Raw genomic sequence first — 27,491 nt, forward strand, 5'->3', positions numbered from 1 at the left:
CTCAGGAAAAGAAGAAAACTCCAGAGAGTTGTGAACTTGGCCAGGGCAGACTTCACTCTGTCATGGACATCTACAAGAGGTGGTGTCTTAAGAAAGCAGTCTTTACCCTCAAGGTCCCTCACCACCCAGGCCACTCTGGTAAAAGGTACAGGAGCCTGAAGGTGAGCACACAGCAGCCTAAGGACAGCTTCTGTTATCAGATTCCTGAATGGGCAAAGAACCACAGGCACGGCCTCACTTTCTCTTATTTTGTTGCACTATTTATATTTGAAATTTATAGCAATTTTTGCACTGTTAATTGTGCTGCAAAACAACACGTTTCGTGACATGTTTATTACAAATTCTGATCTTTCTCTCTTAGTGTTCATTCTCTTCCCATAAGAGTTAACTTTCCCTTTGTTACTGGGAAATTGAACCTTTTTTCCACCCCCCCCACCCCCCTCTCTGAAGTGCTCTGCTCCTCCATGGAGAATCATCCAGATTTCTCATCGACGTTTCATGTTCACAAGTCTAGGTTTTTCTGTATCATGCAGGCACTTAGTATTTTTTTTTATCTCCTTTTGTTCGTATCTCACACATTTAAAAAAACTCAGAAAATATCCTGTACACATTACACGTGTACATTTATTATTCAGTTGCTCTGTAGGGATACTAGAACACTAGCCACCACACTTTTGGTTGAAGGCCTCCGAGACCTTAAGAAAAGGTGACTTCTAAATCAATGAACAATTCATTCTCAGCCAGCATGTCTCCCTGTAATTTCAGAGCCTTTGTTTGAAAAGTGCCCCTTTTTTTTGTTATTAGCAAACAATCTGCTCTCACAACTGTTGTTTCATTTCCCAACTTGCATATACCATATAAATTTGTTTCCAGATTCACCATTGTTTTGGGGTGACATATAATGGATTTCCTTTCCACAGGTGCATTGATGACTTGGCCCCTCGCAAACGCAGATACCACTGCATTTTATCCCCTTCCCCTACCAGCCCCTCACATTGAGCTTTGCCTCTGCTCACGATGACATTTGTATCGTTCTCCCGGATACATTGTATCAGTCACAGTACCTGGGGTGGGGAGGGAGTTGCATTTGTATCGTTCTCCCGGATACATTGTATCAGTCACAGTACCTGGGGTGGGGAGGGGAGGTTGCATTTGTATCATTCTCCTGGATACATTGTATCAGTCACAGTACCTGGGGTGGGGAGGGGGTTGCATTTGTATCATTCTCCCGGAAACATTGTATCAGTCACAGTACCTGGGGTGGGGAGGGGGTTGCATTTGTATCGTTCTCCCAGATACATTGTATCAGTCACAGTACCTGGGGTGGGGAGGGGGTTGCATTTGTATCATTCTCCCGGATACATTGTATCAGTCACAGTACCTGGGGTGGGGAGGGGAGGTTGCATTTGTATCATTCTCCCGGATACATTGTATCAGTCACAGTACCTGGGGTGGGGAGGGGGTTGCATTTGTATCGTTCTCCCGGATACATTGTATCAGTCACAGTACCTGGGGTGGGGAGGGGATTGCATTTGTATCGTTCTCCCGGCTACATTGTATCAGTCACAGTACCTGGGGTGGGGAGGGGAGGTTGCATTTGTATCGTTCTCCCGGATACATTGTATCAGTCACAGTACCTGGGGTGGGGAGGGGGTTGCATTTGTATCGTTCTCCCGGATACATTGTATCAGTCACAGTACCTGGGGTGGGGAGGGGGTTGCATTTGTATCGTTCTCCCGGATACATTGTATCAGTCACAGTACCTGGGGTGGGGAGGGGATTGCATTTGTATCGTTCTCCCGGCTACATTGTATCAGTCACAGTACCTGGGGTGGGGAGGGGAGGTTGCATTTGTATCGTTCTCCCGGCTACATTGTATCAGTCACAGTACCTGGGGTGGGGAGAAGGGATGCATTTGCACGGTTTCCTCGCGGCTCGCACTTTGCAACTCCTCGCTCACTCGCCCCCTCTCGCGGCGGCCTGACTCCCCGCGCGCGCGACGTGAGCGCGCCCGGCTTTCCGCCCGCGCGTGCAGCGCTGCCCTAAGGAGCGCGCGGGCGTCTCTCTCTCTCTCTCTCACACACACACACACACACACACACACACGACAGAGCTGGAGCAGACATGGCGGTGGCGTGAAGTGGTGGAGATTCCCCTCGCTCCCCCCCCTCCCCCTTTACGAGCACCCCTCCCCTTCTGCACCAGATCATGCATCTCCTCGACCTCGGTGCAAAGTGCTGAAGTGTGGCTTCGACACTCGGACACAAAGAGGGAGAATGGCGGATCGCAGCCTTGATAGTCTAGCTCTTCCTCTCGAGGTGAGGGCGAAGCTGGCCGAGCTGGATTTGGAATTATCCGAAGGTAAAAGCTGATATCCCCCCACCTCCCTCACCCCCCTCACCCCCCTCCCCTCCCTCATGGGGCTTCTCTCCTTTGCTACCTCCTCTGTCTCATTCTCCCTGTCTTATCTTGTGTTGAGTGCTCACACCTTCACTCCAACCCCCTCCCCCCCCCCCCCTCTCCACGATATATTAATGATCAACCGTGTTGCCTTTCAGCTGAAGCTGTGACACTTCACTGAAGGCGAAGGAGGTGAAAAAATAATGTTGGGGCTGGGCTTTGCTCTGCTCCTCGGCTAACGGTTTTACTGCAAGAGGTGGAGAGATGCTCCTCTGATTTGCTGTTGTGAGGGCTGTTATTTCAACTGATTTGTGAAAGGGGGAGAAGTCATGATCAGCTTTTTTGTTTAAGAAAGAAATGCAACCCGTCGCGTCAATTCGTGTTGTTTTCAGTGGGTGGAAATGATGAACGAACCTCAATTTATCCGCCAAACTTAAAGATGAAAAAAATGCATTTGACACGAGAGGCGTGTGTGTTGTGGGAGACACAAAGAGATGGACGGATCAGGACTAGATCCCAGTTCGTGCATGGATGGCAGACGGTGCAGTTTGACTGTAATATCAAGAGACCGAGTGATAGAAAGTGGGAAGAGAATTCGTGCCACTTTGAGGACGATCTGGGATTGTGCTGCATTTCATGCTGGCCGGTCTGGGAACCTCAGCAAATTGCAAGCAGGGTCGTGCTTTTCAAATTAAAACGGGGGCTCTCGTTTGCTGTGAGATCGAGTAGCTTGGACCCGAAACCCATGGGGGTGGGGGTGTGGGGGGGGGGGGTGACTTCTCCGTCCATTGAAAAGATTCCCCGGTTCCAATCCGACGCCCGTTCAGACTTGTCGATCTCGAGTTTCTGTGCTCCTCGTTGGAGACGGTTCTCTTTCCCCAGGCTGAAGGCAGGTTCATCTTTTCCAGGAAGAGCCGGCCTTCCTCCCCTCCCGTGGCTTTGTGCAGCCTTCCCAGACAGGAATGAAGAGAACCCAAGAGCCGGCGGCAGAGGAGCTTCGGGGAATTGTTGGGTTCAAACTGGCGGCGCTGGGCTGACCGATCCAGTTGAACCCTTCGTCTGCTTTCTTCTCCCCCGATCCGGCTCTGCCCCACTCGCCCCGTCCTCTGTCCCACTCGCCCCGTCCTCTGTCCCACTCGCCCCGTCCTCTGTCCCACTCGCCCCGTCCTCTGTCCCACTCGCCCCGTCCTCTGTCCCACTCGCCCCGTCCTCTGTCCCACTCGCCCCGTCCCCTGCCCCACTCGCCCGTCCCCTGCCCCACTCGCCCCGTCCCCTGCCCCCACTCGCCCCGTCCCCTGCCCCCACTCGCCCCGTCCCCTGCCCCCACTCGCCCCGTCCCCTGCCCCCACTCGCCCCGTCCCCTGCCCCCACTCGCCCCGTCCCCTGCCCCACTCGCCCCGTCCCCTGCCCCCACTCGCCCCGTCCCCTGCCCCCACTCGCCCCGTCCCCTGCCCCCACTCGCCCCGTCCCCTGCCCCCACTCGCCCCGTCCCCTGCCCCCACTCGCCCCGTCCCCTGCCCCCACTCGCCCCGTCCCCTGCCCCCACTCGCCCCGTCCCCTGCCCCACTCGCCCCGTCCCCTGCCCCACTCGCCCCGTCCCCTGCCCCACTCGCCCCGTCCCCTGCCCCACTCGCCCCGTCCCCTGCCCCCACTCGCCCGTCCCCTGCCCCACTCGCCCCGTCTTCTGCCCCACTCGCCCTGTCTTCTGCCCCAACTTTTCTGCAAAGCGCATTTTAAAACAAAAAGTCCTGTTGGCTCATTTTTCCATCAACCAACTGCATGTGTTTTTGTCAGCGGTGAGATCCAGGAAAGAGAGTCCAAGCCAGAAACACTGGCCAGAGTCTAAACTTCGCAAAAGTCTTAACGTGTCGGATGCTTCCCCCCCCCCCATTGAAATGCTCCATTCCTGGAAACTTGACGCCTGTGCGCGACTTGACCGCGTCGCTTTCGGTAACTTTTTGGAAAAAGCAGTTTTCCGCTTCAGCCCATTTATGGATTGTGTGGTCTTGGCAACGCATTGGTTGGAGCCGTCCCAACCTTTTGCAACTGAACGGTCTGTGCAGCGCAAGGAGGATCCCAAATGTCGTGGGGGTTTTGTTGCTGTGGCAGACGCAAGTAATCATGTGGCTGACCTGAAGTCGTAGCGTGTGTGGAGCCTGCCAGCTGACTGTTTGAAATCGACCCAGTGTGACTTCCACACTACCTGAACGCTGTAGCGATGAAATTTATGCCACAGCGGGCCTTATGTAGCCTGATCACATCACGTTCACAACTAACAGATGTTAACAACGATTTTTCTTTCCTTATTTTGCATTCGAAATCAATTTACTGTCACCTCTCCATTTGAAGTGAATTTAATCCTTTTTTCCCCAATTAAAAACAGGCTATGCTTTGGCGGGCAAGCAGGCAATGTAACTTCTTGTGTATCTGCTCCCATCAATTAGTATGTATTTTTATAAAAAAAGACGACTAGAAGGATAGGCAGCAGTTCTGGTACTGATCAAAGGTCACAATAAATTACTGACAGGAGTAAAACCGTTCAAAAGTCTCTTCCCACACTTAGTTCCATATCCATGCATTTCCATCCCTTGCGTTAATTTCTATTTACACCGTTGCCGCCGCTGTGGCACATTGTTGTTTGAGGGGCTTCCCATCGGTTTCAGTCCCTCAGTACACGGTGACAGAAGGACTCCAGACCCTGGTCCTTCCCCACAGCGCCCTTGAGTTAGCTGTGCCAAACCTCAGTGCATACCCCACCCAGCGCATTGCTACAGTTGGGAATGGACCAGTAGGCAGCAATGCTGCCCCTGCATCTCCAGTGCTGAAAGACCACTTTGATGTCTCTCATTGAGTTGATGGTCTTCCACCAGTTCTGACTCTGTGCGTGTTCTTGGGAACAGCCCGTAAATCAGAGCCCTGTGTCACAGCTCTGCTGGGGATGAACCTTGACAAGGACCCTTGCATCCTTCTTCACTCCACCTCGTCCCACCAGCGCTATGACAACTTGCATTGTGTGCATTGCTCCAGTTGCAGAGGAAGGATATGACCAGGAAGGCTCCTCTCATGCCAGCCAGGTCAGGTCCAGGTCCTTTTATGTGAGCCCAGGCCATGAGGCATTTTGCCAGATGACCTGGACAGTCTGCTCCGGGAATCACCCCACTGTGTTCATCGAATTCTCATCTCACGGTGTCTGCACAATGTTCTGTGCTGACCACTGCAGGATGGCCTTGTGGTCAAATATGTTTGGAAAAACTTTTCCATGAAGGATAGATGGTGTGGCACAGTCCAACTGACTGGGGCATTGCATGGCAACGGGGGCAGGTCCACAACACCTCGGACAGGTAGAACCTCAGCACATTAGCGGCATTTTGTGCACTTGTACTTTGGTTCCACACACAGCCTGATGCATCCATACATCAGGATGACTGCATGAGGGTACACCCTTACTCCTGTTGTTTGGCAACAAGTACTTGGTGACCCTTCAGACCCTTTCCATCATGGATTTCCACATGAACAAGACTGCTCTGGTGACTGCTAGGGCATAGGTGTGGGGAAATGGGCCACACTGGGCCATGTACAGCAGTACCTGATGACCAGATTCTTCCCTGTTATTGAGAGGGAGCACCATGCCCACAGACCAATTTTCTGGTGGACCTTGATGTTCTGCTTTGACCACATTTTGTTGCACGCCTTGGCCTTTCCAAGCATGATCCCCAACACCTTCAGGTAGATGGATCCCAATGCAGACTCAAAATGGCTACAGATGATGATCAATTTGCAGACTGATCATGTGTGTGATCAGAAGATGGCAATGTCAACCATGTATAGGGAGACCTTGACTCAAGTGTCTCTGCTTCCTGGCAACATCACTCCTCTTATGGCTTTGTCCTTCCTGATGGATTCAGCAAAGGGTTCTATGCAGCACACAAATAAGACTGGAGAGAGCAGGCAACCCTGCCTGGTTCCAGAGCAGATGAGGAAGATATCTGTTTCTCACCCATTAATGTGGCCTGCATTACATATGTCCATTTAGAACAGTTTAATCCAATCTCAGAGTCCCTCCTCAAAGCCCAGTTTGGAGAGCATGTCAATCATTTACCTGTGTGATATTCGGTCAAAAGGCTTCTCCTGATCTAAACTGACCAGGCAGATGTCCACACCTTCTCCTGGACATAGGAATGGTATCTCTGAGCATTACAAGGCAGTCAGAGAAAAGAGGGTTGCTAGTGGGACTAGGTAAAGTTATGCATTGCCTTTCTAAATTGTTGCTTAACCAGAAAAAAAATCTTTCACATTATCCCCTTTAATAGGGTATCGGGGGGGTGGGGGGGGGGGAGGTGGAATGGAATCACTGTCAGGAGATGGAGGACAAATGGAAAAATTACAGTGTTGTCAAATTTAGATTTCTGTCTTCTCACATTTATAGGTTACCATCCACAGATGTGACATTAATATTTTGGAGGATTGTCTATACTGATCATATTAGAGTGATTGCATTAGTTCACAACCTAAATTATTTACTTCTCATGTAACCACAGTGATTTATGAATGATCTGAAATGATTAGGATGGTGGGATTTCTGGTTTTGGTCCTGAGGAGTGAGAGCAATTGACAATATAGGCGCACTTCACCGCATTTGCTTTTCTAGGATAGGAAGTGCTACTTGCTGTTGCAACATCTAGCCTTATCCCAGGTCCAATGAGGGGGAGAAACTGCTGAGAATATACAGTAACAGTCCAGAAATGTGGACCAAACGAGAATCTGGTCTTATCAAACTTTTAAAATATAGTGGGCTTTTGTGTGCATGCGTAAGTGCCACAGATGCATGGAACTCACAGAAATGAACAAATAATTTTTTTTTGTACTTTGCATTTTATATAGAAAAAAAACTATTAAACTATCAAAATCTACTGGTTCATCTCTTCATTCTCCTTAAATTTTAATTTTGAAAGTGCTGCCCGAGAAACCAGAAAATTTGAAAATCGGGACCGACCTAATCGCCAAGCAGTCTGGATTTTAAGACTTTTACTGTATATATTAAAATGGATAAGGGACAGACTTCTTTTGGAGAAGTTCTTTGAGTTTTTTTTTCATTGTATTTTGTTCTTTGCAGAAAAATTACTTTGATATATTTATTGTCCCATGGTTGTTTGAATCACCTTTGATAATTTATTTCAAAACAATTAATCTGGATATAGTTGGGTTTAGTTTCCTCCTGCAAAAACCTGGGTTTCAAACGGGATTAAATTTCAAATGTTAAAAGACCATTTTTAGTTATTACACTAGAATGATTAAGCTGTTTATCACTTAGACCGCTGAAGGGATAGTTTTGTAGTGGCTCGTCGTTCACTTTGAACCACTTCACACAATGGAGTATCCAGGTGGTGCATAAGAATCATTAAATCATTCACCCCAAATCTGCCAATGTCAATTACTCCCCCATGTTTCTGCCTCCTGCTCTCTCATTTTCAAAGATTGCTTCATGTTCTTGATGTCATAAAACATTCTCAGAACTTTTATGATTAAGAAGGTCATAAACTGAATCTCTGCCCTGTTCAATACACCGGAGAAGGTCATGGTTACCTTGACCTTCATGTCAAGCTCAGGCTCCAAACTTTGGTTACCCTTTACTTCCTACAGATATTGCCTGATCTGCTGAGTTTCTCAGCACTTCTGTTAATTTTTCCCTCAACCACAGAGTCTGCAGGCTTTTCTGCCCTGTGCTTTTAAAATCAACTTTTGTCAAATTGATGACGGACAAGTAAACTTCAGCAGATTCTAAAATCTTTGAAGAAAGGAGGGGGAAAATACTACATGGTTTTGATCCTGCTGCCCTCTTTCTTATTTTTTATATCACTCATCCCCGTTGTAGCTTCATTCATTTACTGGGTTGCCTAGCTTTTCATACTGGAAACCTCCATAAAACCATTTAACCTGGACGTACACTCGACTCACCTGTACCCATTGTGCTTATTGATCAATCTTGGCTTTTCATCCTCCCAGTTTAAGATTCCCATTGAAATTCAAGCCCCCCACCCTCCCTCCACTGGTCCAGCTCTGCAAGCTCCAACGACCTCAGAGCTGACAAGGAGTCAGAGAACACAATCCTTGTCCATTGGTAACTTGCCTTCCTCAGTCTTGAGCCTTGTAGCTTTGCACATTATTTATTATTGATTATTTACCGTATTTCACAATCAGTTTGTTTGCATTTTTTGTTGCTGCATATATATTTTGATAGATTTTTTTGCTCTACTGAAAGGTAAAAATTCTGCCTGGCCTGCAGGAAAAAGAATCTTAGGGTTGTATGTGATGTCATGTTTGTACATTGACAATAAATCTGAACTTTGGACATCACCTTTTCCTCCTTTCCTAAAATCCTGGGTTGAATAACACTCTGAAACATAAATATCTGCAGATAGGAGTAAAAGCATTTCATTTCCCCATACTGTTCCCTTTCTGACATGTCTATCCATGGTCTCCTGCACTGCCAGATTGAGACCACCTGCAAATTGGAGGAACATCACCTCATCTTCTGTCTGGGCATCTTCAATCAGAAGGCATTCACATCAACCTCCAGTTTCCGTTAGGATCCACCACCCCACCCCCCCCCCCCCCACCTTTCTTCTTCTCCCTGTTGCCTTTTCCCCAGCTCTCTCTCTCTTGCTCTCTCTTCCCTTTTCCATCTGCCTCCTTTCACAGGGCCAAGATCAATTCTGACTTTTCCTCTTATCATATCAATTAACATCTTTTGATGGTCTGGATTTCTTCCCCTGCCAGTCTACAGCCTTTATTCTGACACTTTCCTGTTCTTTGCTTATACCTTGAAGAAGGGTTCGGGTCCAAAAGTAATATAGCTACCTCCCATGGATGCTGTGAGACCGAATGAGAATCAAACTCAGACCGAGCTTTAGTCACCTCTCTGGATGTCTACTTCTTGGTCCTATTGTCCTTGACTGTGATGGGCCTTCATTCATGTCTGTATTTCAACAACCATGCAATTTCCACGTAACTGATGTCTGAATGAAGATCGAATTATGATTTGATTTTGATGCAACAAATGACCAGCAATCACTAGTTCAACGTTACCAAAGAGTTGAGAAAGGTTGTCGAGTCAGAGACCTTCATCATCTATTGTCATCATCAGAGGAGATGAGAATAATAATGGAGTGAAATCTGCCCAAAGTGATTTCATTTTAAAATCTTGTAATGTTTTTTTTTAAACACTGCTCTCTAGGGATTGCCATTGGTTACTGGCTGGATAATTATGATCATGTAGTGACTCCCCTGAACTCTGTTGGTTTGGGAAGTTAATATAAAGAATAAACCCATTAATTCAACTGAGACGTGCCATTGACAAAATACTTCAGATCATTCATTTTGGCATGACATAATTGCAATTTAAAGTTCATTAGTACTGCGCAATCAATGCAAATCAGTTCAATTCTGGACAGGACCTTGAATTTCATTAAGCAACTTTCTTAAATTTTAGTTGCAAAAAAGAAAAACGTGTTAGACAGCTCAATTTCGAGGAAGGGAAAGGGACCAAAAGGCGTTAGCAAATTTGTACACAATCAGAGCAAATCCTTTTCTTGAAAAATGTAGTTAACACAAGATTGGATTGTTCAAGCAATGAACATTTGTAAACTATTTTCACAGTGTTGAAGATTTCTAAGAGTCCACGCAATAAGTAAACATGATATTCAATCCTAAAGAGGACCTTCATTTATTTATTAAAACACAATCGGTCCTGTGGGAGCTGGGGCGAACCTGTGGGAGCTGAAAGGTTTTGGCTGCTCTCCACTTAAACAAGCTGATCCGAGATGCGTGTGTAGCTGGTTTCAGATCTAATCACATGCGACAGAGACTCCTAGAAAAGGGTGATCAGAGCCTGCAGAGGGTCGTGGGCCTGGCCATACCACTTGAAACAGCACAACAAAATGCAGGCATCTCCTCTGGCAATGCGGCCGCTGCACGGAGACCACAGGTGCCGCCATTTTGGGATGCAGTATCCCAAGTCACCACCATCGAGCACCCGAAGTGCCACTTCTGAGGCCATGCGGTGTCCATGTATGAGCTACCCAGCCAGAGATGCGACTTGTTCTGGCTGTGGGAAGATGGGGCACTATAGAAGGGTATGTAGGTCCAAACCCTCCTCCAGCAGTACCTGTGGTTGGCAGCTGCCACCTTCTTGGACCGCGTCACTTCTGGCTCCACTTCTGGTCAGGGAGGATGGTTTGGTGGGACTATGGGGACAACAACCTGGGACGGCATCACTTCTGTCGGTGAGGAACAGCACTGCATGCATGACATGGGGGCCGCTATCTTGGAGTGTGTCATCGAGCCAGTACAGTAGCAGTGAACTTGACAGTGACCAGACATTGGCTTCAATCATCCTGGACCAGAAGAGTCTGCATAGTTAGCCAGCTCTATGATGGACATTGAGGTAAAAGGTCGCATTACAAACTGCCTGCTTGATACTGGTAGCATGGAGACCTTCATATACCCGGTCACAGTATGGCGCCACTCCCTCGCAGTGACCCCAGCTAAGAGCAAAGCCTTTTTGGCATTCAGATCCCACTCAACCGAGATCCACGGCAGCTGCACCGTGACATTGACTCCGCGTGGCATTTAATTCAAAAACTTTAAACTCCTCATTATGCTACAACTCTGTGCACCGGTCATATTGGGACTGGAATTTCAGTGCCAACACGAGTTCCTAATGGAATATAATGGACCTCGCCCCTCCCTTACGGTCAAAATGACCAAATTTTAAACCACTTGCCCTCCTTGATGAACACGGCCAATCGGCATCCTGAAACTTGCACATTGCACACAACCTGTGGTTTGTCCACCCTCTGCTTCCCACCATTGCCCTGTTCATGAACCTCACCCCTGACTGCAAGCCTGTCGCCACCAAAAGCAGGTGATACAGCCCTGGGGATGACTTTTGGCTGAAGGGTTTATAGAACCTAGCACCAGTCCCTGGAGAGCATATGTGGTAATGGTAAAGAATGGGGACAATCACTGCATGGCCATAGACTACAGCAAGACCATCAAGCAATTCACCAAACTGGAAGCCTACCCACTCCCCTGCATAGCTGATTTGCCCAGTGCTGGGTCTTCTCAACCATCGACTTTAAATCAGCATACTGCCGGCTCCCGATCTGCCCGGAGGACAGCCAATACACGGTAATTGAGGCAGGTGGCCACCTCTACCACTTCCTCTGGGTCCCCTTTGGGTTCACCATTGGGGTTTTCAACTTCCAGAGGGTGATGGATGATCACGGGTTAAAGGCAACGTTCCCCTATCTGGACAACGTAACCATCTGTGGCCATGACTAGCAGGATCATGACGCCAACCTACAAAAATTTCTCCAGATGGACTAAAAGCTCAACCTCACGAATAACCAGAAGAAATGCATGTTCTGCACTTCACATCTGGCTTTATTCAGTTGCGTACTGGAGAATGAAGTCATTGGGCCCGACTCTGATTGTACGTGACCCCTGCTAGAACTCCGACTGCTCCACAGCCTCAAGGCCCTGAAAAAATGTTTGGGGTTGTTCTCCTATTACATCCAGTGGGTCCCTAATTATGCAGATAAGGCCAACCTCCTGGTGAAAACAACCAAAAATTTCCCCCATTGACAAGCCCAAGCAGCCTTCACATGAATCCAGGATGACATCGCCAGAGCGACGATACACACTGTGGACAAATCCATCCCTTTCTAGGTGGAGAGTGATGTGTCTGACTTTGCCTTGACTGCCACAGTTAACCTGGCGGGCAGGCCCATGGCATTTTTTTCCTGAACCCTCAAGGGCCAGAACTCTGGCACTCGGCCATTGAGAAAGAGTCCCAGGCCATTTTGGAAGCTGTATGCCACTAGAGGCACTACTGGCTGGCAAACCATTCACCCTGCTGACTGACCAATGTGCAGCCACTTTTATGTTTAATAACAAACAGTGGGGACAAATCAAGAATGACAAGATCCTAAGGTGGAGAATTGAACTATTCACCTACAACTATGAGATCTTGGTCTGGCCTGGGAAGCTCAACGAGCCCCCTAATGCACTGTCCCGGGGACATGTGCCAATGCACAGATAGACTGCCCCCAAGCCCTCCACAACAACCTCTGCAATCTTGGGATCGCCAGACTCTACCACTTCATTAGAGCTTGCAACCTTCCTTACTCAGTCGAGGACATCAAGGAACTGCCTGGTTTGTGTGGAGTGCAAACTGCAATTTTACTGGCCGGAAGAAGGACTTCAAGGGCCCCCTACCCCCCAACCAACTTCTCAATGTCGGTGATGAGTACTCATGTTTCTCGTTCGCCATCCCCTGCCCAGACATGACCATGGCCATGGTCATCAGATACCCCTGCTATATTCTTTATAGGTCCTCCTTTATGAGGGACGAGTACCTGCTGGCAAAGGATATAGCCATGAGCAGGACTATCAGCTACAACCCTCGAGAGAACAGCCAGGTGGAGAAGGAAAATGGCATCTTTTGGAGGGCAGTCCTCCCATCCCTCAGGTCGAAAGGTCTGGCTGTTTCCCAGTGGCAAGATCCACTCAGAGGCTCTCCACGCTACCAGATCCCTCCTCTGTACCGCTACAAAAGCTACCCCGCATGGAAGGCTGTTTTCTTCCCCAGGAAGTCGGCATTTGGGACCATGCTGCTGTTTTGGCTGACGACCTCAGGGTCCGTTCTGCTCTGGAGACATACCAGGAACCATAAGACTGATCCCCTGGATGAGAAGGTCCACGCGAACCCCAGTATGCTTACATGGTGTACCAGAATGGATGGACTGTTTCCTGGTGCATGCTGGAACTCCCTCGATTGACCAACCAGAACCCCCCGCCCCTCCACGACTACCGGTGACACAATTGGGTACCAAATCCAACCTGGGGCCCTGCCCCAACCACAGATTGAATGACCCACACCTTCCCCCTTCCCCCCTGACCCTATTAACTCTTTTCAGCCACCAGAGACCCAGCCTGTCATGCAAAACACTGCTCAGGAGCCAACAGCTGAACCATAGCCGGCAGACAAGACAACCAGGCAGGCTGAACCTGTAATGGACTTTGATCGTGGTGCACACAATAAACACGTTGACATGATGGAGTGATTAAACGGCTTTAATTACCAAAAACCTGTGCATTACTGATACACTGCTTGGCCAGGTTCTAGGTACAAGTGCAAGAGGGGGCAAGTCCGGGCACGCCAGCCTTTATTGGGAAAATCCAGGGAGGATCCAAGGGAGGGAGTTAGGGAAGATCAGGGAGGTTCGGACTGGCCAGTCCATACATCTATGCAAATGTCTTTCTCCACAGATCCACTTCACCCACCGGACTCAGTTTTTAAAAAAAGAAGAGATGAATGTGGTGGAACCACCATGTAACTGCTATGCTGTCTAATACGAATGTATTGTATGGGCTGGCTCACCCCTGTACCTGTAACTCCTCTCCTGAGAATTCCCATAGAGGCGGTTACGCCCAAAACCCCTACCTCAGTATCTCCCTCAGAAATGGGCCAGCACCACGAGAGACATGTCTGCAGTTTATGTGATTAAAGCTTGTACTCTGACGCGAGTCATTGATCATCAATCTCTGTGATCGATGGACGAGGTTTGTGGAAACAATCGAGTTAAACACGACCATCTGTAGACACCATATTGAAGTAAAAAACACAACGCTGGAGAAACTCAGCATGTCAAATATTACTTCATATTTCTTCTTTTCTTTGGCTTGGCTTCGCGGACGAAGATTTATGGAGGGGTATGTCCACGTCTGCTGCAGGCTCGTTGGTGACTGACAAGTCCGATGCGGGTCAGGCAGACACGGTTGCAGTGGTTGCAAGGGAAAATTGGTTGGTTGGGGTTGGGTGTTGGGTTTTTCCTTCTTTGTCTTTTGTCAGTGAGGTGGGCTCTGCGGTCTTCTTCAAAGGAGGTTGCTGCCCGCCGAACTGTGAGGTGCCAAGATGCATGGTTGGAGGCGATATCAGCCCACTGGCGGTGGTCAATGTGGCAGGCACCAAGAGATTTCTTTACCGTGATGTAGGGCTCAAGCCCAAAACATTGGTTATGTATTTTTATCTTTGCTACATAAAATACAGTTTGACCTGCTGAATTTCTCCAGCATTGTGTTTTCACTTTGTTCCTGCTCCTAATTTGTATATTCGTATTTGAAAGTAGTGTTTTGCATATTTGTTAGTCTCAGCAGCTGCCTATCCCCTGTAGAGTCTAGGTGTGAACTGTAACCTGTAATTTGTTTAGGCCAGCCATTTTGTGGTCGTCTTGAGTTTTCTTTATTGTGGTGTTAAACTTAACATCAGGATGGTTCAGAATCAGGGGGAATAAAAGGGGCAAGGAGTGGCATTGCTATTGAGGGATAGCACCACAGATGCAAAAGGTGATTGTGTTCTGAATCAATAGGCCCTTTCATGCAGCGAAAAAGCCTGACTGTAAAGGCAGAGATTATCCGCCCTTGTGTCAGGAGATTTGCCTCTATGTCCTGTGGCTGGCTCCAAGGCGCCAACTGCAATTCCTCTTGGGGAAGGATCATTGGTCACCCTGCATGAACGTAGTGTCGCTGCAAGTGGCTGGCTAGGGACGGCCTGATGAAGTTGCGATGACGTTGTCAGCTGGCTAACCATCTCTCTCTCCCACCCACTCACCCCTCTCCCTCCATGACCCCCTCAGGGCAGGGGAGCTGGTGGGATCCATCAGGTTGGGTGGGGGAGGTGTGGACTGGGACCCGTCAGGGCTGGGGGGGGGAGCCTGCAGGGGTCGACAGGGCAGGGCAGCCGGTGCATGGTGTGACAGCCTTGCGAGCTGCTCTTGCACCTCACTGGGCTACTTGGGCCTTAACGCCGCTCGTCAGCAGCTCAAAACGCAGCAGAGCAATGGCCATAATCCCCCCCCCACACAGAGCAGTTCCAGCTGTATGGGGAATTATGGATAGGGAAGATGGCCATTTGCTCTCCCGCGTATTTATGACAGGAGGCACCATGGCCTCAGTCGCCCCACCTCCATCGGCTCCAGAGGGCACTATGAGGCACTGCTCAACATAAATGTGAAGCAAGGATTGCATAGGCACCCCAATAGCCTCCAAACTGCCGAGGAGTTTGAAGATTTTGGAAAAGTGTAAAGAAAAATGAGATTGTTGTCATGGGCGAATTCAACTTCCCAAATATTGACTGACACCTTCTCAGTGATAGAGGGGGATGGAGCAAAGTTTGTTTTGTTTGTCCAGGAAGGATTTCTGAGACTAAAGGAGAACAGTCCAATTAGAGGAGTGGCCTTACTGGACCTAGTACTGTCCAATGAACATGATCAGGTGACAGACCCCTCGGTGGGTGAGCATTTTGGAGACGTGATCACAACTCCCTGACCTTGAACATTGTCATTGACAAGGATAGGAGTGTGCAATATTGTTTAAAAGGGAAATGCTCATTACGATGGGATTAGGCAGGAAGTTGGGAGTGTAAATTAGGAACAGATGTTCTTGGGGAAACGCACAGCAGTCTTATGAAAGGTAGTTAGGAACCACTTGCATGGCGTTCTGGATAGGCTTATCTCACAGAGACAAGGAAAGGATGATAGGGTAAAAGAACCATGGTTGACAGGAGAGTGGAACAGTTAGTCAAATTTAAATGTAGACATACAGCATGGTAACAGGCCCTTTCAGCCCACAAACCTGTGCTGCTCAATTACACCCAATTGACATTCTACCCTCGTTATGTTTTGAATGGTGGGAAGAAACTGGGGCACCTGGAGGAAACCCACACAGACATAGGGAGAACATACAAACTCCTTACAGACAGGGCCAGATTCACTGGCGCTGTAACAAGGTTGGGCTAACCGCTATGCTAACCCCGCCGACCCAATATACTTAAGGCTTTGGAGGCAAAAATCAGACTGGGATCATGAGAATTATATTTAGCCAGGAAGGGATCCATGGAAACCTAGCAATGTGGATTTGGACATGGCTTACACACAGAAAGCAAAAGATGGTAGCAGATGGAGCTAATTTTTTTCTGGAGGTCGGTGAGTGGTGGTGTGGAGCAGGGATCTGTTCTTTGTGGTTTTAATAATGACCTGGGTGAAGAAGTGGAAAGGATATAGGAAGGATAAAGGGTTGGGTAGAGAAGTGAAAAATGGAATTCCATCCGGAAATGTGTGAAATGATTAACTTTGGATATTTGAACGTGAAGGTGAAGTTCATGGTTAAAGGCAGGATTCTTAAATGTGTGGAGGAATACAGGCCTCTTGGGGTCCAAGTTCATAGATCTGTCAAGGTTGCTATGCAAGTTAATGAGATTGTAACTGGGTGTATGACATGCTGGCCTTTATCAGCTGGGGGATTGATTTCGAGATCTGCAAGGAAACATTGCAGCTCTACTAAAATCTGATTTGACCACACCAGAAAGGTTGAGTGTTTTGGGGGTTTTCTCTTTGAACGACAGAGGATGAGTGGTGGCTTAATAGAAGTGTATAAATTTTCACTGCATATGTACATTGTACACTGTATATTGCAATAAATTCTAATATTATGAGTTAAGAGTATTGTGTTTGGTTCTTGTTGCCTTGTTATAGGAAGGATGTGGAAGCTATGGAGAGGGTGCAGAGGAGACTTACCAGGATGCTGCCTTGATGAGAGAGCATAACATGAAGAAAGGTTGAGAGAGCAAGGGCTATTTTCTTTGGAAGAATGGAGGATGAGAGGTGACTTAATAGATTATGTGAAGCATAGATAGGGTGACAGCCAGCACCTTTTTTCCCAGGAAGGCAATGTCCAATACCAGAGGATATCCATTTAAGGTGAATGGAGGAAGGTTTATTACCACAGAATGGTGGGTGGCTGGAGTGCATTGCTGGGTGCACTGGGGAGGATGACCCATTAAGTGCGTTTAAAAGACTTTTGGGTAGGCACAGTTGCAAGAAAAATTGAGTGTAATAGGCTGTAACTGAGGGAAGGGTTTACACTTTTATGCCTTGCACTACAATCACAGTATCTGTAGACTTTCCTGTTTAATTTAGATAGGAGTGGAGTAGGTTTTTATAGGTTAGCACAATGTGGGCTGATGGGCCTATACTATGTAGTAATGTTCCCTGTATTCTTTTGTAATAACCAAAGTTTTTTAATAAAGGCCTGGAATTAAGATATTCCCCTGGAAAATGAGCTTTTGTGCACTTTGTATCACACAGGCCTGCATACTGTGAAGGGGTTTCTTTTCTCTGGATAATCCATACATGTTGAGCTAGATTTCTTCTGTACCTAGGCTTACTGGAAATGAGTGCAAGTTCACAGGTTCTAAAATGATGTCTGAAGCCACGCAGGAGACTGTAGATGCTGGAATTTGATTCCAGACACTGTCCGCTGGAAGAACTTGGAGTCAAACTGCATCAGTGGGAGAAAAGGTTGAAGTTTCGAACCAAAACTTTTTCTCCCACTGATGCTGCTTGACCCCAAGTTCTTCCAGCAGATTGTGTTTGTCAAAAATGATGGCTACTCCCATACCAGTGATTAGAAATGTAATTACAAGGTCATTATATATTTTAATTAAAGCGGGAGCAATCTCTTTTTTAAAAGTTATAAATTAATATTTTTGTGCCTTGCGTGTTTTCCAGAAATGTCGTTCTTCAAATTTTGTGGCAGTTCAGTGTAAGGAATTAAATTTCCATCATTTTTAACACAATATGTAATTATACTTCATCTGAAGTGATGTGAGCTGAAATTCATTGTGATGCCTCGACCTGTAAATAAATATTACTTGCTAATTCATTTAATTTTCTGTTTGGCAGTCTGAATCCATTCTTGAAAATCACCTAATACTTAAGATCTTTTGTGTTTTTGCAAATCTTTCAAGGCCTAAATAAGTCTTCATTGTAAAGAATTTGAGCTGTTATTTAAAGGATTATCAGAAATAAGTTCATCTATTTTGAGCAATTTTTTTTTGGAAAACAACTTGCATTTTTAACTTCGGTATGATGCTGCCTTCATCCTGTCCAGTTTAATCTGTCATCTCTGAATGCCCTGACCAAACATTTGATATGGATGCTGGATACAGGTTGCTCTTGATATCTGCTTTGAGGGTTTTATTTTTTGTGAGGCAGTCACATTAGTTAATTTTAATCCTGGGCCAGTAGCATCTCATTCCCATAGAGGTTGGGGAAATTGAACACATGGAATTGGTTTGCACTATTTCCTGAATAGAAACAGGAAGCTGCAGAATTTTGTGATTCTTGATGTTGGCGATGAGGTTGGGGCGTGGGTGTGCAGTAGTGGATTGGAGAGGGAGAGAGTCAGTCGCAAGAAGCAGGTGGACGTCAGCATTATTTACTTGATACAACTTTAAACAGGATGCTCTGATTTTCTGCACAGTGTATTTTTCAAATCCTTAAGTTCCTGATTAAACAGTTGGATGAAAACTTTGACCACCATATGGTGCAATTTGCAGCTGATTTTTTGTTTTGGTCAGTTCGTAATTTTTTTCAGTTATGGAATTTGACAAAAATAGGTATTTCTGATTTTAAAAAAAATCAGGTAAATGTATCAACATTCAGTTGCAATAATAAATCGAAATTTGTCACCATATTAATATCTGGGTGTTTGAAGATGCCCGTTGCTGTCTGCATTTTTCCTAATTCAGGGTTACAACAGTCGTGAATGGTTATTTTGATGTTCGCAAACAAATGCAATCAGTAGACCTTTTTACACTGAAAAGCCACATTATTGCTGTATACACGACCCCACTCTGGAAGCCGGCTTGCTTGTTCACACAAAACTGATAAAATCTGGCTTCATGAATCCAATACACTCCACCGCTGAGACTACCTTACCTTGGGGATCGAAGCTGCCCAATCAGCCTTCGATGCTTTCACACACTTGAAAGGGGAATAAAACATGCCTTTCAAGTGCTGTGTAAAAGGGGCTATTAAGTCATGTGCATAGAGTTTCAGAAGTTGCATTCTTACAGCAAGAAGGATGGTTGGCATTATAAACTGAGTTGGCATTGCCAACTGAGTTACAATGGAAAACAAAACATCAATTAGTTCGAAGCAAGGGCAGAATGATAGCGTCATTGTGGGGGTTCATTCAGGAGACCTGATGGCTGTGGGGAAGAAACTGTCTTTAAGCCTGTTGACAGAAATAAAAGTCTAGGCTTAAAGTGAAAAAAAATGCTGTAGAAACTCAGCAGGTCAAACAGTGTACTTTATGTAGCAAATGTAAAGATACATAACCAACATTTCAGGATTCTGCCCTCCATCAAGGCCTCATGCAGTAATAGAGATCCCTTTGCCTCATCCTCTCCAGCTTTCCTTTGGTGAATTGTAAAAGATGGAGTAACTTAGATATGGGACAGAAAAAAAACCCAGAAATTTCTGCAGAACATATTTTGTAATAATCTGTTTGTTTCGAGCATTAAGATTCAGTGAATAAGTATCTGACTCCTTATCAATCCACATGTTGTATTATTGAAAGTGGTTATAACAAATTAATGTTGCAGTTCAATCCAGTTTGTTCTTGTGCATCCAACAGATCTATTGACAGAGCAACAATGCTGAAGCTGCCTCTGGCAAACCAAACCTTAATTTACATACAAATAAATTGGAGAAGTGTGTGGATATCCTTCCTCTACTTGTGATCAAGGGAGAACTGCATTGTGAATTATTTACCACTTAATTGATCTGTGTGCTGCATGCATATTTTTGTTTGTAACTGAAGACACAACTAACTTTAAACAGTCTCTGTTATGGTTTTATTCAATTTTTCTTCTACTGGAGATTTTCCATAATTTCAGTCATTGCTTGGATGTCATCTTTCAGTTTTAATGGATAAGCAGTTAGTTTTGAGAAACCTTAAAGTGCATTGAATTTGTGTAAAAAAAAAGGTGAAGAAACTACTGATTTGTCTTGGAGACCACTGTTGGCAACATACCTTGCAAAATAGACCGCAATATAATTTTAAACAATTTTTTGGTGTTTTCTGTTCACAAATAAAATGAAGTTGGATAAAGTTCATGACTAGAATGCTTTTATGTGGTCTGCACGCCCGTGTAAACTGTGTTGGTAGAAGATAGAGGAAGAAAGGGATAATATGTTTGTGTGTTCCATATGGCTGTCTAGTTTATCACGCATATTAGAAATCGCTGTGTCTGAAAGGCCTGCTGAGTAAGACGTTGGCAACATCTGCTAGTATTGTGGGGCATTGGCCTGCATTGGGTTTTCTCTATGTGGAAGCAAGACAGGGATTTCAGTTTTTAATCAAAGGGAAAGTATTCCATTTTGTTCTTGTTTGAAGATTATGCCTTGATTTGATGGTTGTTCAGTGTAGTGCTGATGTATGATGAGCTGAAACGATTGAATAAACAGTTTTACAAGGATCAGCGAACCTGGCAGGAATGAGTTTGAAATGTGATCCCTGAGTTGGGCACTTGGCTGTGCTGATTTGGTTATGGGAGAGCTCTGGAGCCGCACCTTAATCTGCTTTTGAAGGTGTGAAGGTCGAATGAAAATGAAGCTGAATGTTTGCTGTCAAATTAAATGGCTGTGTTCCAAGATGCAAGTTTTCTCCCTTAATCCCTGTAGCATTTTGGTGGCGTGTGTGTGTGTGTGTGTGTGTGTGTGTGTGTGTGTGTGTGTGTGTGTGTGTGTGTGTGTATGTGCATGTGTGTCTGTGTATATGTTGTGTATGTATGTATGTCTGTGTGTGGAGTGTTACAAGTCCAGAGGGCCCCAAAACCCAGCAGCAATAGAAATTCACCAAGATAAATGATTACTTTAAAAAAAAAGTTGCTTTTAATTTCTTTAAACATAAAACCAGCATCAAATTTTAACATTACTATTAACTTCTTCTTCTTTGGCTTGGCTTCGCGGACGAAGATTTATGGAGGGGGTAAAAAGTCCACGTCAGCTGCAGGCTCGTTTGTGGCTGACCAGTCCGATGCGGGACAGGCAGACACGATTGCAGCGGTTGCAAGGGAAAATTGGTTGGTTGGGGTTGGGTGTTGGGTTTTTCCTCCTTTGCCTTTTGTCAGTGAGGTGGGCTCTGCGGTCTTCTTCAAAGGAGGCTGCTGCCCGCCAAACTGTGAGGCGCCAAGATGCACGGTATTAACTTAACCTCCTTCTAATTCTATGAGTACGTGTATGTAATGTGTGTATGTTCAGGAAAGTTCTTTGATTCACAGTCCAATCTCATTTCTCACTCTTCCAAGTTCACCAGTATCAGACAATTCTTATACTGTGTACAGAATTTAACGTTTATGAATTGCACCAGGCTCTGGTGTTTACAGGTAAATGGTTACCACTCAGGAAGGTTCTTGTTGGTTTCAGAGAGAGATACTTGTTGCTCGTTGGACATACACAAACTGATTCCCTCCGATCAGACACTTCAGTGTCTTGCTGAAAAATCTTGCCTTATCATGGGTTTTCAAATGATAACCTCTTCTTCCAGGTCACCACAGAGTTCCTCTTGTTTCCCTTATTTCAGGAGAAACACTCTAGCCAGCCATTTCCTCTTGTAAGGACTATAAAGAGTTTGAACAGGCTGAACTCAGAACTCACAACCTGTCTTCAAAATGGGGTTTTCCACAAGCCTGCTGGCTTGTCATGTTACAGCTTCCAAAAGCCACTGCAGAATTGTCCTCCCTCTCTCCAAGATAAATCCTGTTTGATTTTTTCTATCTCTGTGTGTCAAAAACCAGAACTCCTTTCAGGGCTCTAAACCCAATCTTTGAAAGATCTTATCAGCACTTGAGCCCAGACTCCTCCATTTGCACCTGCTTTTGAAAATTCCTTTCAAAGCGGCCCCATTGTCTTTTGTAAAGCCACTGGTGCCTGTATGACTGACTTCAGCCAAGCTCTTACATTTTAAATGAGATGTGAAGTGTTACTCTGTTTGTGGTGACCTACACTAAACCCCCCCCCCCACCCCAATCTATCTCTTTTAAAAACATATTTATATATAATAAAAATATAATATGACCCATAACAGGAGTGTAAATGTCTGTGAGTGTGAGATGTAGCTTGTGTGTATTGTGCATGTGAGTGTATGCTACAGCGCATGTGTGTGTGATGGGAGATGTAGCATGTGGGAGGTGTGTGTGTAGATGTAGTGTGTGTGTGAGAGAGAGATGGAGCTTATTCAATGTGTTCTTTTTTGTACCAGTAGATCATGTGGCAATTAACAATTCGTCAAATGAATGGTTTCCTATATGACAGAAATATCTAACTTCTATTTCCCTTGAGCTATTGAACAGGGCAAAAATATCCCAAGTGATTGCATATTTGATTTCATCTGCACTGACTGTCTGAAAATAACCTCCTGTCACCTTTGTGACATGGCAATCACTGCATTTCAAAAGAAATTCATTGGATATAATTTATAAACTTTTTGCTTTTTTTTCCCCTTGTGCTCATTCAGATTACTGTGAAAGATTCTTAGTGTTTCTGTGTATGGAACAGTACACCATAGGTGAGATTTGGCTCTTTTGCATTGGATCCGAATTGTTTGGGGCATGTTATTAATAGTCCTCAAAGTTTAAAAATTGGCATTGCTTTCTTGAGTTAATGCAAAACAGAATATTGTGGATAATATAAATGTAAATAATTTTAATTCATATTTTAGAATATGGCAGTCACTTTTAAAGACGGAATTTGTTGCATGTCCTTAGTTGCCCTTTCATAATCATGGTCCTTTTGATCAAGGTTCTCCCAGGTGCCCAACTCAGGTATCACATTTCAAACTCTATTCCTGCCAGGCTCGCGGATCCTTGTAAAACTGTTTATTCACTGGTTTCAGCTCATCATACATCAGCACTACACTGAACAGTCGTCAAATCAAGGCAAAATGGAATACTTTCCCTTTGATTAAAAACTGAAATTTGGGTGGAAAACTGCACTCTGTCAACCAAATGGTGATGAAAGAATGGAGATATCTTGCAACTGGATGCAATGTGACTTGTACAAGTTGTGCTTCTTGGTGGAGACATCAGGGGTTTGAGAAGACTGGGTAATGGCAGTAACACCTGAGCCATTGCAATTCACTGGCTGTGCAGGCAACGAATGAATGATGGATGCAGTCCCAACCAACAGTTGTTAAAATCAGTTGAAGTTGGATAAATTCAGCAAAGTCGCATAGCACCTATCGGGGGGGGTAAAAAAATCCCCACCAGCTGATGCATTCATGACATTCTCTTAGAGCTCGTGCTACAGGCTTGTTGGAAGGTCATTGACCTGAAATGCTAACAACTGGTTCTTTGCAGCTCTCTCTTCAGATGCTACCTGACCGGCTTAATGTTCAGCACCATTTTGCTTTTATACCTTCCTGTTTATACTTCAATAACACCACGTTCCACAGAATCAGTCTTCACATCGTGTTTACTCCAAAGATGGCAATAAAATAGACAATGTGAAAAAAAAGATGCAATTAAAAGAAATCCTCAAGGCTTATAAACTAAATAACTAAATAAAATGGACCAAAACAGAGGTGGTTTCTGCTGCTTGCTTTATGTGGCTGCCTTTTATGGATTTTAACCTATCACTTCTTAATGTACAACAATTAATTGTAACAACTTATTGGACTGAAGTGGTTAGGACACAAATGCAGTTCCTTTCTCATTATAAATTGCACAAGGTGTTTGAACTGTCGCCTGTGTCAGATTGTTGAGTGCTTTCTCAGTAAATATATTTAAGACAAGGTTGGATAGATTTCTACACAGTAAGGAAATTAAAGGATATGGGGCAAAGGCAGGTAGGTGGAGATGAGCCTATTATCAGATCAGTCATGATCACGTTGAATGGCAGGGAGAGTCAGCAGGTCAAACCGTATCCTTATGTAGTCAAGGGCTCAAGCCCGAAACATCAGGTATGTATTATCTCTGCCGTTGCTACATAAAGGACATTGTTTAACCTGCCGAGTCTCTCCAGCATTGTGTGTTTTTACCGCAACCACTGTGTCCACAGAATTCTGTGCTTTACGTTGAATGGCAGAGCAGGATCAATAGGCCGGATGGACTATTCCTGCTCTTATTTCTTCTGTTCTTGAGAGTGAAAGTGATATATAATTAGTCTTGCAGACTTTTCGAAAGATTTGCACAGATCTGAAGGTCATTTGACCCACTTTACCCATCGACATTACCAGAGGTTGACCCTGTCTTGATCCCAGCAAAACTTTAGAGTAGCTGGTTCAGAACCAGGTCTGCCTCTCCATATGAAATCTGCATGTATAAACAGCGGGTAATCATTAAATATGAATTTGGGAATCCACATTGATTGCATTTAGGTGCATTGCAATGGCCATGCAATTTCCTTTTGTAATTTGTACTTGTTTGTAGGGAAAAAAAGATGGGAGCTTTTTAAATCTGCAAATGAAATTCTATTTTTGGAAAACAGATTATCAAGCCACATTTCTCCATGATTTCATATGTGAGTCATTGATCATAAACCAGGCATTTTAAAAAATTTCAATAAAAATAACTTTTTCTCTCTATCATTTGATTACATGCATTCGGTTGCCAATCCTCAAGGCTTTTGGGGGCTGGGTGTTTCACAGTGATTTAAATGCTGTGAAAATGCCTTATTGTTGGATTGGTAGAAAACTACTTTGTGATTGCTTTTTTGTTGTTGTTCTTCCACTCACCTTCTTCCAATGTCAACTTCAAAGAGAATGGATTGAATTAAAGATTGAAGTTTTTGTGAGAAGATCTTGTGTATGCAAGATCAAATTTGGAAGTAATAGAACTTCATACAATCATAAATGTGCAACTGAAATTATACTTTCACTTGAACTGTCGTCATAATAATTATGACAAAGAAACAGTGGATAATCTGATGTTGAATGAAAGCTTGCGGCTAACATTGAAAGTTAATTTGCCAGATTTAAGAACTGGAACTTGCTTATTTGTCACAAAATACCTAGAACAGTGGTTAGCACGATGCCGTTACAGAGGGAACGGCCTGGGTTCAAATTCGGCGCTGTCTGCAAGGAATTTCTACTTTCTTCCCTTGTCTGTGTTGGCTTCCTCCCACCCTCCAAAACATACTGGGGCTGTAGGCCAATTGGGAGTAATTGGTCAGCACAGGCACGATGGGTACTGTGCTGCATCCCTACATTTTTAAATTTAAAATTGATACAATGAGAAGGGCGTACTATGTTATCCCAACATGCATACAGCCATGTAAAGAACACAGTTTGCAAAGGGTAGGATTACAGTGAAAGGAAGATCAACACATACAAAGACCCCATTTCTCTTTTGAGAATACGAGTTTAATATTTCTTTCTGCCTTTCAACACTGCTCAAAGTTATTAATGGAGCTGCTCATCAACTGAATATAGTTGGTATTTTAGCACTGATTTAAACTTGGTGAGAAGTTTTTGAAATTAATTTCACAGGTTGTAGGTGGTGCTGGCAAGGCAAGCATTCATTGCCATATGCTGCAGAATACTCAGCCCCCTGACCTGTTCTGCAAGATATCTCCATTTGGTTCAGTCAAATTTCTAATGCCACCCAAATGTATTTCTTCCAATCCCATTTTCCCCTCCCCCCCACCACTTCAGCTCCACTGCATGCTCAACCTGATAGATTGGTCTTAAAATCTTTAGATTGTCAAAAGGGACTGGTTAAAATTTCAAGCACTTGTGATCATTAAGGGTCTGGGACTCATGACATGAATATTATGATTGACTTATCAGCATAAGACTGGATGTTATCTTGGTCTTATTGTATATAGACATAGTCTGTTTCGTCTTCAGGGTGAATTTTTGAATGCAAAAGCACTGGACAACAGACTCATCTATAAGTATAGAGATTGCACTTGCGCTTATATAATAATGAGTAGACTAGAAATAATCGTTTGGCCATGAATTAGTTTTGGATATAAAAGATGTGATTGGTGCGATGCAAGTGAAATGTTTCTTTCATTCTTTTTCCAAACTAGTTACTTTGTGAAGTAATACAATAGAGAGTGGTGGTGGGGCGGGGGTTTAGTTCACAGACTGTGGATAACCGATGTTGATTCTTTTGTGAAGCTAACTGTTTTGCCCTTGCAAAGCACTGTCATTTTTCAATGTCTTCCCTCAACTCTCTATCCAGTTCACCTTTTAATTTTCTTTCATATGTATGCAGTGTTAGGTATATTGAAAACTAGTAAACACAAATACAGGTACATAATCTTTTATCCGAAATTCTGAAAACCGAAACCTCCGAAAACCAAACCTTTTTTCCATGGATGTTGTCTGCACACCAAAGCTTACGTTTGTCACCAAACATGACCTGACATGACCCACCCTTGTCTAGCTCCTACCAGTCAGACGTGCCGGAAGCCTGAGGTCCCCGCTTCTGGCCAGGAGCTCAAAGTGATTTCTTTGATGCAGATGACCACCGGTCACCGACACATCCCCACTGCTGTCGCCGGTCCCGACTACAGTCTCCGTTCCTGCCCGGAGCTTGACGTCCCTAGTCCTGCTGGGAGCCCGCGGTCCCCGCTCTTGCCCGGGAACCTGATGACCACTGGAAGAAGCCTTTAAGAAGGATTCCATCCTGAAGACGAGGGTCACCATATTTTCAGGAGTCTACCTTAATTTAAGCCATCTTATGTTTGAAGTTTTACTGTAAATAAAAAGTATGGTAGTAATTTTAGGGGCTATCTTTATCTCACTCCATTTACCACCCCCCTCCCCCCCCCCGTTCAGTGCCACTATAACCACTCCCCCCAATCCAGAGTCCCTTCTTTCTATTTGGACTGTGTCTTTTTTTTAATGCGAATCTGAAATCAACACAATTATTTAAGGTACTGCTGTTTTACTCTTATTCTATTATCAGAAAAATCCCAAATTCTGAAAAGGGTTTCGGATAAAAGATTATATACCTGTATTTAAAATAATTGCTTTGTTCTTCTTAATGGCATTGCAGTTTAGCAATTCTGTCAGTTTGTCCTGACACATTTGAAGGATTAGCATTAACCCAACTTTCTCTCCTTGCATCAGTTCCAAATGTGTACCATTTAAATTATGTTGTTCTTCATATTTCCTTACAATTTTTGTTTTGACTTTTTGTCTTGAATAAAAACAAAATACCATTCAGTGGGCCT

The 27,491-nt window shown here is 44.9% G+C and overlaps 1 protein-coding gene across 7 annotated transcripts in view; it reads left to right on the top strand.

The window, feature by feature from the left end:
* Positions 1-2,057: 2,057 nt before the first annotated feature.
* The window catches only part of LOC138751857 (disco-interacting protein 2 homolog C), a 661,234-nt gene continuing 635,800 nt past the window's right edge, over positions 2,058-27,491 (top strand). For 4 of the 7 annotated variants that reach the window (XM_069914705.1, XM_069914708.1, XM_069914707.1 and 1 more), the window contains exon 1: positions 2,059-2,361. In XM_069914705.1, coding sequence (XP_069770806.1) covers positions 2,277-2,361 — 85 coding nt within the window. In that variant the 5' untranslated portion in view covers positions 2,059-2,276. Of the gene's footprint in view, positions 2,362-27,491 lie in introns of all 7 variants that reach the window. The other 3 variants (XM_069914706.1, XM_069914711.1, XM_069914709.1) reach the window with 2 other exon arrangements.

This window comes from Narcine bancroftii, chromosome 1, assembly GCF_036971445.1.
Source record: "Narcine bancroftii isolate sNarBan1 chromosome 1, sNarBan1.hap1, whole genome shotgun sequence".
Classification (NCBI taxonomy): domain Eukaryota; kingdom Metazoa; phylum Chordata; class Chondrichthyes; order Torpediniformes; family Narcinidae; genus Narcine; species Narcine bancroftii.